Consider the following 22,456-nt stretch of genomic DNA (forward strand, 5'->3'; position numbering starts at 1 on the left):
GAACAGCCAGGGTAATCAAGCGTTTGAGAATTTGTCTGTCCTGAAATCTGTCAGAAATAATTATTTGGTCCTAACGGGGAGTTGACGACAAAATGATAAAGTGAGAATTCCTCAGAGAGACTAACTGACCTTGATGGCTCTCTAGGTATCAAGAGACAGCAGGAAATATGTTTAAATATTCATGTATCCCCCATGCTGGTAGTAGAGACAGAAGTACTGTGCAGAAAGATTATACCTTAATGAACTGATTAAGATTCTAGATCACCCTAGGCAAGTTCCATTTGCAGTTGTTGAGTTAGGTGGCATACAAGTGGTGGATGTGAAGAAGAGGAGAGGTGAAATGGGGTTTATGTCGCGTCTAAGAATATTGCGCTTATATAGCAACGAGCATGCACGTGTGTGTATGTGGCTGCTTGTACTAGTCCGGATTGATGCCAATATAAAAAGTGCTAGCCCACTGAGATACCATGCCACAGTTTCACATGAATACCCCACTCAGACACAGTATACTGACTCCGAGCCGACCAGTCCACGTTTTAGTCTCTTAATGCCGAGCACCAGACTGGGTGACAAGAAGTACCATTTTTTAACCTATTTTTGTATGACGCAGCCGGGGATTGAACCCCGGACCTTCCGCTCACCAGGCGGATGCTCTACCACTAGACCACGGAGGCAGTCCATGAAGTAGACACTGAAAGTAGATACTTTTGTTATACTTGAATATAACATGTTAAATGTACTCCATTATTTGGCATCAAAGACCTCATGGCCAAGAACCATGATATTCAAAAGAAAAAAAGGGATAGTTAAAAAAAATAAAATTTCACCACTTGTATGTTGAGTAGAGGAGAAATGGGATTTAACGGCGCGTTCAAGATTATTGCACTTATATAGCGATGTGCATGCACGCACGCGTATGCGTTGTTGCTTGTTCTAGTCAGGACTATTGCTGGTTTTATAGTGCTAGCCTATTGAGATACTATGTTGCAGTTTTAACATGAATACCCCACTCAGACACAGTCTGCTGAGTAAATGAAAGCTCTTATGGGCTGTTCCTGCATGTTTAAGGTGTAACACAATAAACAAATTGCTAAAATAATAAATCCATCTTATATACGAATAAGTGAACTCCAATATATTCACAAAGGCCCAATCCATCCATTTAAGTGATATTTTTTACAAATTTGTACATAAATTTTCCTGGTTCTTCTATGGTACTACTTTCCTGCTGTAACCAAGATCACTAGCAAATAGTTTAATGATGTACAATATGCAGCTGAAACATAAAAAAAAAAGAAGAAGAAAAGATGAGGTTCCAGGAAAACATTAGGAAAGAAATTAAGTGTTTTCAATTTGGAATTAATAAATTGTCATTAGAAGCATCATCTTTACTTCAAAAACATTCAAGTGGTGCATGATTGCTAAAATTAAAATTAAAATTAAAATGATTGCTAACATTAAAATTAAAATCATTGTTAAAATTTAAATTTAAATTAAAATTTAAATATGTGTTGTTTAACACTGCAGTTCAGCAATTTGGCAGCTGCATCACAGCAACCAGTAGAAAAAATACTATGCAAGACAGTTGCAAATACATTAAAGGATAACCAGGAAAGATATGTGAAGGATAACTGCTTGACTAATAATATTACTTCATAACAGGCAGGCGGCAATTCAGTCACGGTCCCTCCATTATCAGTAAGAACAAGAAGCGCAATGCTTAACTATATACGTGTGTGGGAGACGACCTTCTCTGCCACCATCATACCAGGGCATGCATGTCAGACTGTCATCAGACATATCAATATACATGAAACGCAGGGAGGAAGGACTATAAAATGTCAGTTGAATTAACGGCAATGCAGGAGGACGATACATAACATTGTACTTTAGGCGTTCTTCTTTACTCATCTAACCCAATGCATTAAACCAGTACAATGTTTGCGTTCTTACTTTGAGAATGCTTACTTCATTCATAAAACTTTTCCGCCATGACATTTTATTACAAAACACATTAAACAAATTGTGCTACAACATTTTGCACTGAGGAACCATCTGTACATCAAAGGGAGGTAACTTTGATTTAATTTTGATTGCTGAATACCACAATAAGAAAAGTGTTAAATCACTGGTAGGGTCATAAAGAATGTCACTGATGGTATTTCAACCATAGGAAATCTAATTTTGGTAAAGTGTACCTCTGAATAAATGATGCATTTATGAAAGATTAAAACAACATTTTCTCAGTCTGAGCTTTTACCTAGTTCCAAACAAATTGGGATCACTTCCTGTGGTGTATACGTCAAATGTACATAGATACAAATTACTGTAATCAAATGTCATACAATACTTGCTTTGCCCTGCAACACATCCGGTAGCAAGCTGGATCAAGTACCAGTGTTTGAGCTTGTAATAAGCCATTGATGATTCTGTGGTTAAAACTATGACTATGAGAACAACAGGTCTTGAAAAAAAACGAACTTGTGACTTCCTTCTTATCTCGGTGCTTTCATCAGTGACTTGGTTGATTGCCTGCGAATGTACCCCGACAGAATGGAACAGTGTTCATAATATCAATCACCGGTTTGTCTGACCCAGACTGGATTATTTAAAGGCTTCCATGATATCGCTGGAATATCGTGACTGGAATGGTCACTAACAAACATCATAAAAGAACTGAAAATTTTACCTCCAAGAGGTTGTCATCCTATATGTTTGTTTGTTGTTTAACGCCGCATTCAGCAATATTCCAGCTATATGACTGCTGTCTGTACATAATCGTGTCTGGACAAGACAATCCAGTGATTGACATCATGAGCATCGATCAACGCAATTGGGATACGATGACATGCATCACCCAAGTCAGTGAGTCTGACCTCCTGATCAAGTTAGTCACCTCTTACGACAAGCATAGTTGCCTTTTATGGCAAGCATGGGTTGCTGAAGACCTACTCTATCCCGGATCTTCACGGGAGCATTTCTGTGTCCTACCACTATTGACATTTTTCTTATGTAAGTACACTGACAAGTTTCCGATTTATCAGCACTTCACTTTCCCTCTAGAGAATTTTAAGACAAAAAATAGGAATTCTTTCATCTTAAGACAGACTAAGAGTAACATTTCAGATAAATTTTCAATTTAAAAAAATGTACAAGCTATTACAGGACTTTTATTACTATCACACAGCTCATTTACCATCATACGGTGATGTCTATTCACTCAATCCATGTAGCATGCCAATATTAAACAAGATTAAGTCACAAGACTCAATATCAAATTTCCAATTTCATAAAGTGTTTTCTTCATCTATTCCAAAGACATGTACAGAATTTTAAAAAAGAATCGAAAGAGTGAAAGCATACTGAATACGAAGCAAACATTAACTTTTTAATTCAAGATTAGTTTTGATATTAAAAAAGGAATTCATTTGGTAAAGAAAAATGGAATACTGTTTACAAGGTGGGACCTTCCACTGCAGACAGCTGGGAGCATTGTATAAAACTTGTATTGCACATGGATGGGATGTTTACACAGTATACAATGTGGCACAATTGATCACCAAGGTTTAACTCGTATCCTGCCTCCTCCATATCCCATGCCCGCCCAGAATAAATAATTCTCTCAAAGATTAGTGTAGATTTCTTTGTCTACTTTTCAATGGCGATATGGATATATCATTCACCATAGAATTTGTGATATTAGCAGTGAAATGTGCATGATTGGATTTCATCTCAGCGTGCGTAAAAGTACATTTAGGCACATGTCTATGCATTCCTTTCTGAAATGTATCCTGACTGGCTCATCCAGCCCACTTGTGGCCTTTTGTTGTGAGTTGCATCAGGAAATATAAAAACCAGTTTGATCTTATCCATCCCACTGAGATCAGGACAAACAGGAATTTCACACTTTCCTGATGAGGTGTGAAACATGAATAGTGCCTATTTTCCTGACTGTGTGAAACATAAATAGTGCCAACTTTCCTGATGAGGCGTGAAACATGAATAGTGCCGACTTTCCTGACTGTGTGTGAAACATGAATAGTGCTGACTTTCCTGACTGTGTGAAACATGAATAGTGCTGACTTTCCTGACGAGATGTGAAATATAAATAGTGCCAAATTTCCTGACGAGGTGTGAAACATGAATAGTGCCAACTTTCCTGACTATATGAAACATGAATAGTGCCGACTTTCCTGATGAGGTGTGAAACATGAATAATGCCAACTTTCCTGATGAGGTGTGAAACATAAATAGTGCCAACTTTCCTGACGAGGTGTGAAACATGAATAGTGCCAACTTTCCTAAATGTGTGAAATATGAATAGTGCCAACTTTCCTGATGAGGTGTGAAACATAAATAGTGCCAACTTCCTGAATGTGTGAAACATGAATACTGCTGACTTTCCTGAATGTGTGAAACATGAATAGTGCCAACTTTCCTGACTGTGAAACATGAATAGTGCTGACTTTCCTGACTGTGTAAAACATGAATAGTGCCGACTTTCCTGAGGAGATGTGAAACATAAATAGTGCCAACTTTCCTGAATGGTCTCAAACTTGAACAGTCCTGACTTTCCTGACAAATTGTGAAACATGAATAGTGCCGACTTTCCTGACTGTATGAAACAAGAATAGTGCCAAGTGCCGATTCGTTATAATTCTTACACCATTATCAAGCTGGAGAGTTATTCCCCCTTGTTTTATAGGCATATAACATGGACTTACTTAATATACTTACTTATATATTTCTTATATTTTTTATCAAATCATAATATTATTACATGCACAGTTTCCTTTGGTGCCTAATTTATTATGATCACAGTTAACCAATGTGTAGTTCTTTTGAATCATTTTGATAACGTTGTTTTTCTTCTTTTGCAGTAAAATATGGCTTGTGGTATCGGCCCCCAAGAACACCAGTGGAGGCAATGCAAGCAGGATATATTAAAATGAATCACATTTGTAAAAGTAAGTATCACTGTCAATAAACATTGGAGTGAGTGAGTTGGGTTTTGTGCCGCCTTTAACAGTATTCCAGTTATATCATGGCGTGTCAGCTTAATGTGGGAGGAAAGGCCCCAAGTGATGCAGGTCTCAGACGTTTACCACTTCGGTGAAACCCACGAGCACGGGTATGGTGCTGACAAACCTAGAAACATAATCGGGGCAAACCGGGATTCGAACCCACAATCATAGGTTTCTGGCGTGCCCAAGGGACGCAACTCTGCACAGCGAATCGCGGCGCTTCAGACGACTGGGTCACCCGTGCCCCCCAATAAACATTGGAAGTAGTTTCACCACTGAACAATTGCAGTGCATGATTTACGACATTTTTCTATTCATAATATTTATGAATTTTCCAAGGTCTGTACACAGATCTAGGGTCTCAATATGAGTTCTCATGCATTTTTCTTTATACATTTATGTCAAAATTGTTCTAATAAAATATATGCCCAATTTACCTCATGTAACCTAAATTGAATTACAACATTAGATGTGTTATCATTTTACTGAAATTCTCTTTTAGGTCTCAGCCCCTTAAATTCCCGTATGTAAAACTGTCTCCCAGTAAAAGCAGTATTAACAATGGCCAATGAGTTAAATGTGGAATATTTTCAATGACCGTAAAGCAATCACCAGTAGCACAGACGAGATGGTTTAAGTTGAGGCCACGAGGGGATGAATCAAAAGTCAGATTTATCGTCCAATGTCTACTTCAAACAAGTAAAATCAAAAATAACGTTTACACCATGGGACATGTTGTCCGGTGATATAAACGCTGTTTTTCACAGACACTTCAAAGGAACTCTTGTGATCTGATCATTGACTATAATGGATTATCAAGGGAGAGTAACAGTAACGAGTGCTTCACACGTGGAAATACATATGTTACCGTTTGTACAGTACCACACATTAAGCTGGAACAGGCCTATATCATAAGGGTATTTCCTGGCTTGGCCATCAATAATGTTTAACAAACATTGGCGAGTATTTTGGAGCATAACCATTTAAAATGAAGAGGAAACTTACTAATTATTTTTAATACATCAAACAGATTGTTTCTTTTAGTAGTGAGGATGGTTTTACACCATTTGTAGCAATATTCCAGCAATATCACAGCTGGGGACACCAAAAATGGACTTCACATATTGTTCCCATGTAGAGAATCAAACTCAGGCCTTCAGCATTATGAGTAAGCGCCAAACCACTAGACTAATCCATCACCCCATTTTTCCAAGTTACTGATGATTTCCTCAATATTGTTTACTAATTATCATTAATATTGACTAACTAAAAAGTGAACAATGATGCAGGCTGTGCCAAAAACGTTTGCATTATTTTCAGTTTGTTTTAGTCTCAATATATGGACCATCAGCTAATTGTACTATACCAGAAAACTTTTCACTAAACTTGTGGCTAAAGTCCCAGACTGATAACATGTGGCATATTTCCACTTCACGTTTTCGTGTATTCTCTTCACGGTAATGAGTGAGTGTGGTTACACGCTGCTTTTAGCAATATTCCACCATATCACAGCAGGAACACCAGAAATGGCTTCACATATTGTACCCATGTGGAATCAAACTTCACACGTAAAGTGCGAACACTTTAACCACTGGGCCACCCCACTCACCCCTCTCCACAGTAGTAAGTGAGCTAATTCGATACAATGCACTGTTAACAGGGTTCCAGCTCACAGGAACTCGATGATAGCGTGTACAGCATAATATATTCATAGAGAGAAAAAATCACACTTTTTCTATACGAATATATTATCCTATACACGCTATCGCGTTCCTATGTTCCATGGCGTGTCAGCCTAATGTGGGAGGAAAGCCCGAAGTAATGCAGGTCTCTGGCGTGCTTAAGGGAAACAACTCTGCATCTGCACAGCGACTTGCGGAGCCTTAGACGACTGCCACTCTTCTGACAGGAGCGAAGAACATGAACCACGAAGTGCAACAGTAATCACTCTGCCATGATGGCTTCATATACATGTCACGTCGAGCATATTAACTACGATGTTTCCGCTGAACTGTATGACTATAAAGACAATTACCAGCTTATTTGGGCTACCTTTGTCAAGAGATGAAAACATTAATTTCAACATCGTGAATGAACGGCAATGCCAATGATAAGCATAAAGATGGCGTCGACTAACTACATCAGCAATACACTGTCTCACAACCGAACCCCCTCTAATCAGTCACAGTCTAGGCAGTTTAAATCGTATTTCAAATTACGCATTGCTGAACAGTCAAGTGAGAAATTCAAGCCAATAGAAACCTATATAATGCAGTGTGCTCGTAATCACTTAATCATACAGGGCTTTTTGCACTCATGTCACTTTTTGATATCATCCGTGGACGCATGGCTGATTATTCTAAATACAAGACTGGAGACAAAGTGGGGTGGCACCTCAGGGATTGAACTCAACAGATGACGGGATCAACTCGCCCAATGCATGAATCAAATACTTGAGAAAAAGAATTTCTCAATATGGCGCAATTATGTCCTTCAGTCAGAATATGGTCGAGGTCTGTAATAACGCAAACTGTACAAGTCAAAAGCAATTCTGTTCATTAAGTGCTGATTTTATGATGAGAGAGTCTTCCATGGCAAGAAGTATGTTTTATGTGGTAGACAGATTCATTTGGTGAAAGAACAGTATTTTCAATGCCTAATCATTTGAGAGGCATGCCACGGACCAATGAAGAATATTTTGAAAGTTAAACTTTCAAGAGTGGAGTAGCAATTATTTACAAGAACTTCAAATTTTTGCAAAGTTGATTTGAAATACATTTATCAACAAGAGGATCTGAAACTTCTTGACATGTTCTCACAATGCTGTTGTAACTCGATATATGGAGACTGATTACATCTCCAACAAACAATGAAACTACTCAAGCGGAAATGATTTAATACCATTCTTTTACAGAATTCAATATCCACAAAAACTTTTTTCTCCCGATAAAATCTTTCCGTGAGATATACCTGTCGATTCCATAACAGCTATGCAGGTAACTGTGTGAATTCTGAGCTTAAAATTGGCACAAAGGTGAAAATTATCCCCAGTTAACAATACCGTCGAAATCCTGATAAGACTGGCGTCTCAGTGTCCTGTATCCTTGCATTAGGGGGGAGGGTCTTTTGACAGGCATATAAGCTTGATTTAAAGTCCTTCACACACACAAAAAAAAATCGGTTGTAGAACCTTTGGTCAATTAAACCATGGTACTTAGAATTCAACCTGCCGTATAAGTTGTGCTTTCTGGCTGTCTAGTCAACTGTTGAAAGCCATGTCTGCCTCTTTCTCTCGACTCGACTAAATTCCCCCAGTCAGACACATCCAGACAGATCACAAGTCTCTAACGCTGTTCCATAAATAAAAGCGATCTTGATGAAAATTGAAAGTTTATTGCTCTGTTCAGTCAATTCATGCATTACAATGTTTAACAATGAGATCTAAAGAAAGTGGAGTTCATCTCACAAATTTTACATCACCTGCACTAGGTTGGTATAATGTTCAACCAGTGATCATTCCAGACTGTGACCTGCATACATACACCCCCAAAGTGTTCAATAACAGTCCCTTCCTTTTCACTCCAAAGTTAAAAAACTACGAAATATTTAGAAAAAGTGAAACATTCTGATCATCCAGTTCTTTGCAACGCTTATTCCCACAATGTTCATAACAATCCTTTCCCATTCATTTCCATGCTAAAAAACTACCCATTTTTCAGAAAACTTCAAACATTCTGATCAACCCGTTCTTTGCAACACTTTGTGAACAGATAAAGTACTGATTACTAAAGTTTCAAACTTTATAACTAGGGTTGCCTTCTCAAAGCTGCAATGAATTCATCAATATTTAATGTAGACTAAATAGAACTAGTCAATATGCAAGGAAGACTGTAAATGGATAGCGCTGTGATCATCTTTGTCATATCGCGAATCCGTCTCTCACTCCCATAATGCATCCTTTCTATATGTAAGTAAACTTGGTGCAAGATGAGGCTTCTAATAGATGCTATTTCCCCACCAGCTGTCAATATTTGTCTGATAAGATAGTCAATTTACCCAGATTTATCCAAAGTCATATTAAAAGTCATCATTTCTATGGAATAAGTGGTGAGGAGAGCAGTACTAAGCAGTTATGTCCCCCAGACCTCATCAGATATCCATACCAGCACTCCAAGACAGAATTAGAACAATTGTCAAAGGGGTGTTGGCATTGGTAAATATGAATCTTCTGGCATTGGTAAATTTGTTTTTTGCTATTAAGCAGTATTATTTATCTTCAATCAAGTTATTTGCTTGAAAGCAGGGATGTCACAATTCCCCAATACAACGGTGCATCGAGAATATTCTCAGACGATTCGATTCCATTTACCTGTATCGATTAATATTTATTCCAACATCGATTCATATTTTATTCCCATATCATTTCAAACATGGAACATTTAAAACAGCAATCGAATGAGTTTATTTGCAAAAATGTCCAACCTACTTTTGAACTAGTTTTATCATTATTAATCATGCTATATCTACAATGTACATAGTTTTAAGACTTAAATTCTGTTCCAGTCTTTTTCTAACTGTTGTTCAAACTCCATTTTGTCTAAATCATAAAATATAAAAATAGTTACTTATAAATAACAACTAAGCTTTGACAGATTCTTTAAAGTCAGTCTAATAATGCTGCAAATGATTAAGTTTGTATCAATTCAATGATACCTGCTTCAGACGTCTGTCCAGACAAGATGACAACTAGCAGTAAACAGACCTATTGCATGGGTTTCTAGTCAATAAGACCTATTGTCTCAATTATTGATACAACTGAGTTCAGTCAGTGCAAAAGCCCTCAATACACACAACTCCTATAACCTTTATACTGGTTCTGGTTCCATACCTGATACGATCCATATTATCGTCTGTTATTTTCTTATATGCTTGTTCTCCTGAATTGAGCACTTATAGGTAATGTCTGTCCTTATTCCTCACAGTTGTATTGATTACGACTGTTTTAATTCAGTCCTGTCTTATACACTAAGGAGATGGGTGGGGAGATATTCCCTCTTATTGAAATAGTAATAAAAGCAGGATATTACACAAACACTCACTGAGTTTGGAGGCAGGAATTATGTTACTTGAGTTGTTTGTGAACAAAAGATTCTGGTCCCATGTCCTATAAAGCATTAAACTTTTCTCTGAATTTAAAAGGGAATAAAACATTTTCTTTCAATCTGCAATTTGAAGATACTTCAACTTGATTTAGTGTTTGTTTAGAGGATGTCGTATAGTATATTCCGTGTTTGCGGTAAAAGAAGTTGACAGATTCTTTCCAGGAAACGCCTGCTGTGAAACGTATTGATTGCCAGTTAAATTACAATAACAACAAAATCAAATTAAATAGATTTCAAAAGTCTGTCTTAAATCAAACATGAACTTCAAACTTTCAGTTAAATGTCATGTACCTGTCATTTGTTAAAATTTATCACAAACAAGTGAATCTCCAAACTTGATTTATTGGAATTTAGGAGGTGAAATGTGAACTCCCTTATCAAGTGTTAAACATTTCTTAAATGGTACACTTTAAATTTCAATGGCACTGAAGGTACTTAAAAACATGACTCACATGGTTATTAGCTTGGCTGATTGACCCTACGCAATAGTTTCACCGATACACATTCCCGATAGTGTATCTCGTAATGTAATGTATCAAATTCTTCACAATACCTTAACCCTAGTGGACGATTACCCCAACTATTTTATCTGAAACTGTGGCTCCAAGTATCTGAAACTGAACCATTTTATTCAATCAGAGTCCAACGCCATCTTGCTCTGGTAGAGGCCCAGGGGGACAGCTCCAGGAAATACTGATTGTTCCACAACTAATCGCAGCCATCTTCCAGTTTTGACACCTCTTAATTCGCCAAAATTACTACTTCAGATATTTGAGTCCGGAACTTGTCATTACAAAGAGTTGACATAAATTTAGGATTGAAAGGTGTGGACTTTTGTCCCTGCTCTGCAACTCGGGTCACAGGAACTTGCGAGACAAATAGTTGCCAGAGTGGCGAAATTGACAGTTGAAATTTCTAAGGGTGAATGTATTCATTTTAAAATATTCATTAGGAAAACATCACCACTTCCGAAATTTAGAAGTAGTCATCAGGAAAATAGAATTTATTGCCCATGACATTCAATCTTCATGAAACCTTACCAGAGACATGTTAATTAAAGGTCAATTAAATTCATTAATTAAAAGGTAGCAGGGGTCGAGGAACAGGGCGTAATTTGAAAACGAAGAACTGGAAGGTGGGAGTCGTTTCCCTTGGGCGTAAAAATGGCCGCCTTGTGATAAACAAAGAAAACTGTGACATTGGCGAATACGCTTCATTATCTCTTCCCTCTTCCCCACCCGACTAGGTTTTTTCATCAGTTAAAGATTAAATCGAAGAGCATCACACACCCATGTCTTGAAGAACAAACAAATCAATTATGACGGAAATGAGAAGGACAGATGAGGGACCAAATTGAAAGGGTTGGAAATAGTCAACTTGCCGATAACTGTTCAGCAAACAGTGCTACTTTTTCACAAAGGGCCTAAAATTGGAGAAAAGGTTAAATTAGGTCATGGTGCACTGTACGCAGACTTTGGGAAGTGTGCATTGCTATTTGCCAAGACAAAACAATTATGTTCTATCAATGGTGATGGGGCATAATCTTTCTCTGCAATACTGTTTCAAGCCTCATGATCATGAACTGTCTGTTCAGAAGGTGAATAATTCTACAGAGGTTGAACCATGTACCAGTGTTGTTTATTTTGACCCTCTCACATAGCTAATTTACAGATCAAAGACACAACTAGAATGTGCATTAGACATGAATATATTTTGATGAATAATACAACACAAAAGATCTTTAAGCCATGTTTCAAAGCGCTCAAAATACATTTGGGTTCAATTCTGAGAATGATCAATGAAATATCCAGAACTAAATATTCCTTGGTATATTTTATGCCGTGTAATGTCTCGTTTAACCCTTCATACCACCTGTATCAAATATTTTACAAAAATATCCCTTGTTTGGGCCTTTATAAGATGTAATAGTTTTGCACAAACTTAATTTTTAGAAAAATATCGGCAAGATGCAGTGAGACCAACTACAATGACACATGCTACTCAACATTTGCTAAGGACCAACATAGTCATCTTAAGTAAAAAATGTGTGATCCTTAACACATTTTGAGTAGTATATGAATCTGATTAATTAAATTAGCGTGGCAACGTTTGGCTAGAGGAACAACATTACCATCTGAATGAACCCAGCGAACAAGTGAAACGTTTGATTGACAGCTGTCATTGATTACAAATCATTTGCATTGTACCGAGGCCACCCTACTGTCATATTGTATTTCCTATTGTAATTCATATGCCCACCATATGTATCCATTAGAAAGGAAGTCAGCTTGAAGTTGCTACATTAGGTCGACTAAAGCCGGCTCATGTTGCCCCCCCTTCAGCCTTTGTAATTATAATCTGTCAACTTTTCAAAGAATTTTGTGACACATAAATTAATACATGGGAGACAATGGATTATAGTCACATTTACAGGATCTGAAGAATTTGCCTTCCGTTCCTTAAATGATATTCATTAGAGAAAGAGAAGTCATCAGTCTCGATCCAAATCTCAGAGGAAAACCGCGAACAGATCGCCATGTCGGTAATTTCCTATCTGCTGATGAAGATGTCATATAATCAAATTTTGGGCCGATATCTCAATGATGATGGTGGTCGGTCGAGGATGAATGTCAAAAAATGTCACAAGGATGTCTTGGACAACTAAGCACAATTTAGAGCAGCGGTTTAGAGATCGTGTGAAGAAGGGACACAGCCTAAACTGATGTCACCTCCAAGTCTACACACAGGGCAAATGTGATCCGGTAATGTATTTCAATAGTTCATACATCCTGTATATTAGATTAATGGGCAAGGCTGTCAAACAGAATCAGAGCAATGCTTAACACATCAGAAATCTTCAAACCAATAAATATTTCCTAAGTTGGTTACTTGACTAAAACGTTCAGTATTTTGTTAGTAAAACACATTATTTAAACATCATGTCCATGGGCTGGCCAAGCCTTTCAGATTCTGCTTCTCAAATGGTTGCTTCATGAGAAGGTTCATACAGATTCAAGGCCTTTTTAAGGCTTTTCAAACAATGGTCATTTTCAAGGCTTTTTTTCGTTGGGTCATAAGCCTTAGTCTGTCAATATTTCTTAAAATCCAGCTTACTATATATTAGTTGTTAGACCTATAAAGCAGTATGAACACAAATTCTCCATCAAGATTTTATATTTTATCAACCAACAAATAAAATCATTTAATCCATGATTTTTTTACTTTTATTAAAAAATAATTTTTTATTGAGTACAAATTCAAGGCTTTTCAAGCTATTTTGGTGATTTTCAAGGTTGACACTAAAAATGAAGGCTTTTCCAGTGAGACCCTAAAATTCAAGGCCTTCCAAGCCTGTATGAAAATGTAGTATCAGAAACACCATTACTTGACTTCAATAATTACAGAGATTTACATCATGCATAATTCCTCCGTATTTGACGCAAAGGAAATTTAAATACAGAGTATTTACAACATTTTTTTTAAATACTTACTCCCTTCTCCACCAGATGTTTAAAATATAACATATCAATAAACTTTTAGAATTAAATGAAACTGAATTTCAATAAATTCGCTAAGGAAATCTAAATACACACTGAGTAATTATATTATTCTTTTTAAATACTAATCGCTGCTCCGCTAGATGTTTAAAAAAAACCAAATCCACAAACATTCAGAATTAAATGAGACGAAAATTCGAAAATAACACTTATCAATATCAAATAGTAAGAATTAAGTGTATTAGTGCAAAGAAAATCATGACTCCAAAATTTAGAAAAGACCACCCCCAAAAAATATGTGGTACGTCATCATGGTGCCAATTTTTACAGGGCTATGTAAAAACCGAACCTTTTCCACAGAAAATAATCATAATTTGGCCAAGATAAAACAACTGTGTTACACTAAGATCGAAAAAAACAGCCATATTCAGGATGGCCACTTTTTTAAATCTATATTTAGTAATTGTTACAAATTTCATCAAAATTGAGTAAAGATCTGCCAAATTTTAAGGTTTTCTGCGGACAACTGAAGCCGAATTTTTGTTCGTCCAGTGATCTCACGTAACGTGTCACGCAAGTTGAGCATTGACTTTTCACACCCCTGCCTTAAACAAAAGGTATGACGAACATTACTGAGCAGAAACTAGAAGTAAAATACTAATTGACATTCAATGGAAAAAACATTTGTGTCATCTTTTTAACAATTAACACAAATTTTGTCATAAGTACATTGCACGCCTGTTCAAAAGGAATTGATTCAATCCGTGAGGAAAAATGCACCATATTAAAGATTAGTTATTTTGGGGATCTAACCAAACAAGGGGTTGGAAGTGCATGCAGCTGTAGTGCGAGACACACGATATCTCCCAATGTGTCAACGTTGTTTTTGTAAATAGATGATAAGTGACACCAAGAATAAAATTCTCAGTTTGTTTTTGTGACACTGCTTGGCTCTCCATGTAAATCGTTTCAAGATGGCCACCAGTGTCGTATGTAGCTCACAAGATGAATTGACTGAGCAGAAGACAATGTTGATAAAGTTCGTGTGATGCGTGATATCCAAGCTTTTTAAAGTGTGAAAACGAGAAATTTGAAATAATGCATTCAAAATGACAGAGTGTGGCTTCCCATCTGGTTTAAATTCAAATTGATCATTTGGAAGGGAACAGCAGACAAGTCCACAACTGAGCACATCTGGCATAAAATAAACACATAATTTGAAAAGAAACATCACACGACATGACATTTATTTACTTTAAGCATGCTGAGCAAAAATATTTAGGAGTAGCCCCATACATTTCCACTATTTCAATGCTGTCAAGATATCGCTGCAAGCACTTATCTTGAATGTGAGCCAATTACATTAAAAACGTATTTCCAAAGTCTAAACCTACTCCATCTGAACCTACAGTGACCCAATCCTCCATCACAGATACGTAATGTTATGATCCCCCAAATCAAGATGGTACTATAATCATAGAACAACAAACTGACTTGATTACTTTCATAGAGTTTGATTCAGTGGAACAGTAATGGATCCTTCAATTCGTTTGAAGTGGGTTTTTTTCTCTCCGGAACAATTGAAAGACTGTCTAGAGAGGGATCACAACCAATTTGTAGCAAGTAGCATTTCGGGCACATCAAGCAAAGACAAAAGGGGTCTACAGCAGTGATCAAAACGTGACCTTCGATGATCAAAAAGTGACCCTTGACACTAAAATCTGACCCAGAATTACACTCGTGGAATACAGCAACCCACTAATCTCAGGTCGAGTCACCTGTCTAAGAACTTGGATGTAGCACCTCTCTTTTACTCTTATCTCACTTAAAACCTCCATTTTCTTAATAAGCTGGGTTGCCACAGCGACATCAAAGCGCCAGTAAGAAAGAACCTAATGAAGCTTAATCTGGCAAACATAAGCACATTCTGAGGTGACGTATCTACAAAAAGATGTAAAGGCAAGTCTCTCACTTCCTGCACTGCATTATGGACCCAATGCCTGAGATTATTGGCAAAGTTTCTTTGAGCAAAGGCGCATAAAAGTTGTTTTCACGCAGGATTTGCTGTCTCTTTGACAGCGTATTAATTTTTTTTATGCGGTATGTACCTTGAAATCCCTGTCATTTCCAGACAGGATGACAAACATGGTTTATCGTGTTTGCTGTAAGTGTTGAATACCAGCGAATGAGAGGTGGCATAGGTCAGAGGTCAGGACATCAGGCCGAAAGTGTTGACTTTCCCTGTTCACTGGACATAAGGTACTTGCTGGATCGGCCACTGTTGAAAGCTGTGTGTGGGGATCCTGTGTCAGTGACTGAGAGATGGTATTGCCTGGTGGCCATGTTTACTGTGAGGATATTCCAGCAATATTCCAGCAATATTCCAGGATTTTTCCAGCAAGGGACACCAAAAATGGACTTCACACATTGTACCCATGTAGAGAATCGAACCCACGCCTTCGGCATGACGAGTGAATGCGAAACGACAAGACTAATTCATCACCCTATTTTTCCAAGTAACTGATGACTTCCTCAATGTTGTTTACTAAATATCATTCATATTGACTAAATAAGTAGCAAAAAAAGATACAGACTGTGCCAAAATTTTCATAATTATCAGTTTGATTTAGTCTCAGTACACGGACCATCAGCTGATCTTAGGGGCTGTGGGGTAGCTTAGTGGTTAAAGCGTTCACTCTTAACGCTGAAGACCCAGGTTCGATTTCCCACATGGGTACAATGTGTGAAGCCCATTTCTAGTGTCCCCTGCCGTGCAATAGCTTGAATATTGCTAAAAGTGGCATAAAACAGTACTCACTCACTCACTCACCTTACTAGACCAGGGTGCCATTGTACAAAACGGGTACGACTGTCGTAAGTCTAGGTCAAAGTACCGGAGTAAAGATCAACTCAGTGCTAAGACAAAGACACCCAGAATACTTTTCACTAGACTCGTCGTAGACTGATAACATGTGGCATACCGTATTCGACGTAATAAGCGCCCCGCTCTAATAAGCGCCCACGTCGATATTTGCTAATATATTGGCTAGTGAACAATCTCAATTAGCACCCCTTCCGATTGATCAATGTACACAAGACTTATTTATTCGTGTATAATACGCACTCGTGTGTTATATGTACCCTTAATTATGGGCATTTAAGTCCTGGAAAAATATATCTGTCTTATATAAACATTTCAGGCAGTCAGCATAAACCACGAAATCTACGATCTTTTAACTCTGATTTTTTGCATAGTATTCTAATTTTGAGAGCGCCCTGGGCGCTTATTACGTCGAATACAGTAATAGTTTCACTACTTGTAACCTTTGGCTTCTCTTCACAGTAATGAGTGGGGTAACCTTGTGGTCGCTTGTCGAATCCCCTCAAGGGTTCAAAGTGTGAAGCCCATTTCTGGTGTCCCCTACCATGATATTGCGGGAATATTGCGAAAAGCAGTGTAAAAACATGCTAACACTCTCTCATGAATTTTCTTATGAAGTTGAATATGTGTAACCCAATCTGACTCTTGCTGCTGATGCTGATAAACTGCTCATTACGAAATATACATCAAGAATTGCTTGACAGTTCTTTGCCGATTTAAATGTTAAGTTGATGCTGCCGATACCATCGAAGATATCACATCACTTTATTCCTCTGTTTATAATCAATGAAATTTATACTCACAAAATAACTAATAAATGAAGTAAAGTTTTATTGCTTAATAAACACATGTTTTATGTTTTTCATTAAAATCATTCGCAGTTTCTAACAAAAGTAAATCCTATGAATGAATATAGATTAAAATAATGTTATGGCACGGGGCAAAACAGTGCATAACTAATGCTAACCAATGCTTTTATGAAATTGATTATGTAATTTACAACACCCTAAAGATTGCATTAATGTCTCTCTGGATAAAACTGAACCTCGGAATTACATTATCCTCCAAGACACAGCAATTATAGCCGCCTCAACTCATCTCATATGACCTTTGTGCGCTACAACTTGGGGTTGAAATTCAATGGATTGCAGATTTTGTCATTTCATGAAATGTGGGCCCCAAATCAGTGAAGAATGGCAGTAAAATGTAGTTGGATAATGCTTTGGAAAGAACTCCAAATTGTACCCAAGTTCTTTATGAACAGGTACAGTAAGGCTGTGGTGATCAGAGTAAGACTTGTGTGGAGACTGGATCCTATTAAACATCAAGATCAGCATCATAACTGACTTCCATTGCAGTACAATAATGGCCACCGAACCAGTCCAAGAATACCATCAACCAGTAATGTCATTTAATGTCCACCTTATCATTTCCTCCCGGCGCTACCCTTTTCTTGAACACCTGGTGTCATCACTGATTTTCAGCGATCCATTAATATATTTCTCATCGCTATTCTCGCGTTTTACGCATAATCGAACCTCATTCGGTGGACGTCCAATCAGAGACTAGTCATTCTCTGGCGTTGACATTTTATATTTACTTTCCCTTACTTCATGAAAAATATTCTCTTTGACGCATGGCTACAGTGGACCTGTGTAGATTCGGGTTAAAATACTTTCTCAGCAACGCATGTTTGCCGTAAAAGGAGACTATGCTTGCCGTAAGAGGCGACTAACGGCATTGGCTGGTCGGGCTTGCTGACTTGGTTGAAGCATGTCATTGTATCCCAACTCCGTAGATCGATGTTTATGATTTCAATCACTTGATTGTTTGGTCCAGACTGGATTATTTCAGACCACTGGAATATTGCTGAGTGCAGCGTTAAAAAACAAACAAACATGGTTACATTGAATAAGTGGCTTTAACACCGTTTCAAACAGTATTCAGTTATATGATGACATGTGAGCTTGATTGGGAGGAAAGCCAGAAGTGATGCAAGACGTTTACCACGTTGGGGCAACCCACTAGCACGGCTGCGGTGCTGATAACAAATCTGAGATTCAAACCCATCACAGATTTCTAGCTTGCCTCAAGAACGCAACTGTGCAAAACAAATTGCAGCACTTCAATCAACTGAGACACCCATGTCCCCATGTTTGCAAAGTAAATGATATTTATTAATTTATAGATGGACAAAGAAATAGGTACACATTGAATTTAAAGTGGATTGTTACTTGTGTCTTTTGTGTTTTGACATGCTGAGACCACTCATGGGCATTCCCAAGGGAACCTACCTCTCTTCGCTTTTAGCGCTCCAAAGTGCATCATTAAACATTAATTCTCAAAAAATGTTGCCAGATTTTCAGCAAAATTGACTCGCATGATGAAACATGTGTGTGCCTTATTGAACTGCATTTAATGGAAGCTGACACTTTATAATCAATGTATAGAACTTCTCAGTTTAGAACCGGTGTCAGTACCTGGAAACATTGTTTGCATGTTGTTCAACACTGCACTCAGCAATATTCCTGCTTTATGGCAGAAGCCTGTTGGAAAAATTTAATCTGGACCAGACAAACCAAAAAAAGAGCATCCACTGCTTTCGTTTGTTTGTTGTTTAACGCCTCACTCAGCAATATTCCAGCTATATGATGGCAGTCTGTAAGTAATCAAGTCTGGACCAGACAATCCAGTGATTGAAATCAAGAGCATCGATCTACGCAATTGGGTAAGATGACATGCATCAACCAAGTCAGCGAGCCTGACCACCCAATCCCGTTAGTCGCCCTTTACTTCAAACATAGTGGCCTCTTATGATTGCTCTATGGGTTGCTGAAAACCTATTCTACCCCGGATCTTCACGGGTTGCATTTAGTCACCTCTTATGATAAATAGAGATTACTGGGGTCCTATTCTCACCTGAAATCCTAAAAACTGAAGGTATGAACATGAAAAGGAGTAAAAATATACAGCTGTGACAGTTGTTTTCTTTCAAATCATTGTGGTAGTTTCTGGCAAAGTAATTCATGGTCAAACCATTTCAAAGGAAGATTTAATTCACATTGGCACAAATCTTCACTTTCTTTCCAACTTGTATCTATTTATACCTATTCCAAAATTCTATTTAGCTCGTCTTGAATAAACAGGCTCCCTTCTTTTGTCTTGTTTATTGAGAAAACTCTAGTAACATAAACAAATTCTGATGCAACCTTATTCCATCCCAACATGCTGGAGAGGAAACCCGTGGGATTCTGGGTAAGAACACACATCTCCAGAAACCAGGCTTGTTGTAAGAGGTGACTAAATGGATCTGGTAGTCAGGCTTAGTGACTTGACTGATTGTATTACATTGCATCCCAATTACATGGAACGATGCTCATGATATCGATCACAGGATTGTCAGGTCCAGACTCGATTATTTACAGACCGTCGTGATATAGCTGGAATATTGCTTAGTGCAGCATCAACCAAAAAAAACCAGCTTGTTGGAGTGGATCAGTGGATTTCAAGCCGTAAATAATTTCTGGAGCATATATCAGTCACTGACAACAGGGAGACCACTGCCTCATGCTTCACTCCACCCCTGCCTACCCAGAAGTCTCGAAAAAATGTCTCTCGGTGCTTTGAAGTTAATCCCAAACCAGCAAAGAGGGACAATTTTCTGGTGGTTCTCACAACGCTGAGACAAAGCGAGACGGCCTGAATACGACCTGTTACCAGTGATTAAAGACGACAGCTCGCCATTGACTTTATTCAATTACTCATTTTTTAACGGTTATCCGCTAGCGAAGTTATACCTCCCAATACTGACTCACACTCCACTTTGAGTTTCGGCATGCACAACAAAATGAGGTAAAGATCAAGGGAGCGATCTATCTATTATCTACATCACGATGTTGACCGACCAGATAATGATGTTTGATAGGGTTTGAAGATGTTATAACAAGACGACAGGCACTATCTTAGGTTCTATTCTAGACAATATTGCATGATTCAAAGGCAATTATCTCTAACATTTGAAACTATAGGGTTTTAAAACCATAAATCTTAGGCGACTTTAACTCAGAAAACAAGAGTGTGACAAGTATGTGGCCTATTTGACATTTGATAGAAAATGAAAGGTGATAAAATCACTGCAGATTGCTCTTTCTTACTCTTGATCTAGTACTTAAGACATTACAACAGAGCTTCAGTATCACTGATAATTGTCTTAAGAGGACACATAAGTCTTGTTTTCATTTGAAACCTTAACTGTAATACCGAGCTTCAGGACTGGAATAGATACAAGCTATGACTCTCTGCATTTCAGATTCCTTAACTTACAGTGTTTCCTCTTGGTCATTTGAAACATACAAAAGAGGAGATCGAATTAATAATTTGCATCAGACTTCACAGCTATCATATTTGTTGCATTTGTTTGTTTTGTTTTAAACATATTTTATTGACATACATATATATGGTCAACGGGATTGGGCAAAAGTTATCCAACATGTGGCTCCTGGAATAGCTGAGAAATGAGTTGCCTCAAACGATGCCATCTTCTAATGAGGTGAAACTGATACATTAAACTCTTCATATTTTAGAGAAGTTTAAGAACACCCAATTGTTTCATATCACTATAGGGGCATTGGGGTAGCCGAGTGGTTAAAGCCTTCACTTGTCACGCCGAAGACCCGGGTTTGATTCCCCACATGGGTGCAATGTGTGAAGCCAATTTCTGGTGTTCGCCATCGTGATATTTCTGGAATATTGCTAAAAGCAGTGTAAAACCATTCTCACTCACCAATAGGACTATAGTTAAAAAGTCAGGTATTCTTGAACTTATTTTCAGTAGTATATGAGAAGTATATGATTTTCAAAGGGAGCAGTTTAACATTTCCATGTCGGATGAAAATACTATTGTGACATGCACCTACACACCCACTAAAACTTTAATGTACATTGCTGACATCTTGAATGAAAAACAAATAAACAAAAAAACATTTTATTAAAGCATAACAGCATCAAGAGAAGTTTCAGCGCAAAGCAAACATTCTGAAAAGTGTTTCTTAATTGGCACGAGCTTTCTTATAGTAATTGTCTATAAATAAATATTTTTCAGAATTCTATGCATTTCTAAACAATTTGTTATTCGGCCAAGTGCACCTGCAACACCATGAAACAACCGTGGCAATAGATTGAGCTCTGAACACTTGAGATTAGTTTCTGTGACAGCTTTATTGAATTCGTGTGAACTCTATTCATCTAAACTGAAATAGTTCAACACACTATGTGTAAAGATGTCTCCAAAGACACAAAAAACCAGGTTCACTGAGAACAATGATAAATATTTCATGCCGAAAGAACAATAACTTTTGACACAAGTTTTTGTGTGCATCCCACGATGCATCTTGGTGCATGTCACTGTTAGTCAAAGACGTTGTACTAATGTAATATTGATGCCTATAGTTTTACTTGACAAAGACCAGGTATAGGCCAGTCTGCCTGCACGTCAGTTGTTGTGTCACAGGTGTCAAATGGTAGACAACAACCTTGATTCTGGTTACCAGGTATAGGTCAATCTCTCTGCCTGTCTGTTGTGTCACAGGTGTCAAATGGTAGACAACAACCTTGATTCTGGTTACCAGGTATAGGTCAATCTCTCTGCCTGTCTGTTGTGTCACAGGTGTCAAATAACAGATAACACCTCATGTCTGGTTTCCAGGAAAAGGCCAGCCTGTCTGTTTTGTCACAGGTGTCAAATGAGAGATAGCAACCGGTGTCTGGTTACCAGGTATAGGCAATTGTGTCGGTCTGTCAGTTGTGGCTGTTGTGTCACAGGTGTCAAATAACAGATAACACCTCATGTCTGGTTGTTTTGGCCTACACTTATTCATTACTAAGCTGTATACA

General features: G+C 37.8%; 2 protein-coding genes across 2 annotated transcripts in view; one reads left to right on the forward strand and one right to left on the reverse strand.

Annotated features, from left to right (window-relative positions):
- The window catches only part of LOC124111431 (cysteine--tRNA ligase, cytoplasmic-like), a 283,163-nt gene that overhangs the window by 185,371 nt on the left and 75,336 nt on the right, over positions 1-22,456 (reverse strand). The window lies entirely within an intron of this gene.
- LOC124111433 overlaps positions 1-22,456 on the forward strand; it is a 152,602-nt gene that overhangs the window by 92,348 nt on the left and 37,798 nt on the right. Inside the window, exon 2 of the mRNA XM_046471135.2 lies at positions 4,881-4,967. Coding sequence (XP_046327091.1) covers positions 4,881-4,967 — 87 coding nt within the window. The remainder of the gene's footprint in view (positions 1-4,880; positions 4,968-22,456) is intronic.

Source organism: Haliotis rufescens, unplaced genomic scaffold (genome assembly GCF_023055435.1).
Source record: "Haliotis rufescens isolate VD_foot unplaced genomic scaffold, xgHalRufe1.0.p SCAF_6, whole genome shotgun sequence".
Lineage (NCBI taxonomy): Eukaryota > Metazoa > Mollusca > Gastropoda > Lepetellida > Haliotidae > Haliotis > Haliotis rufescens.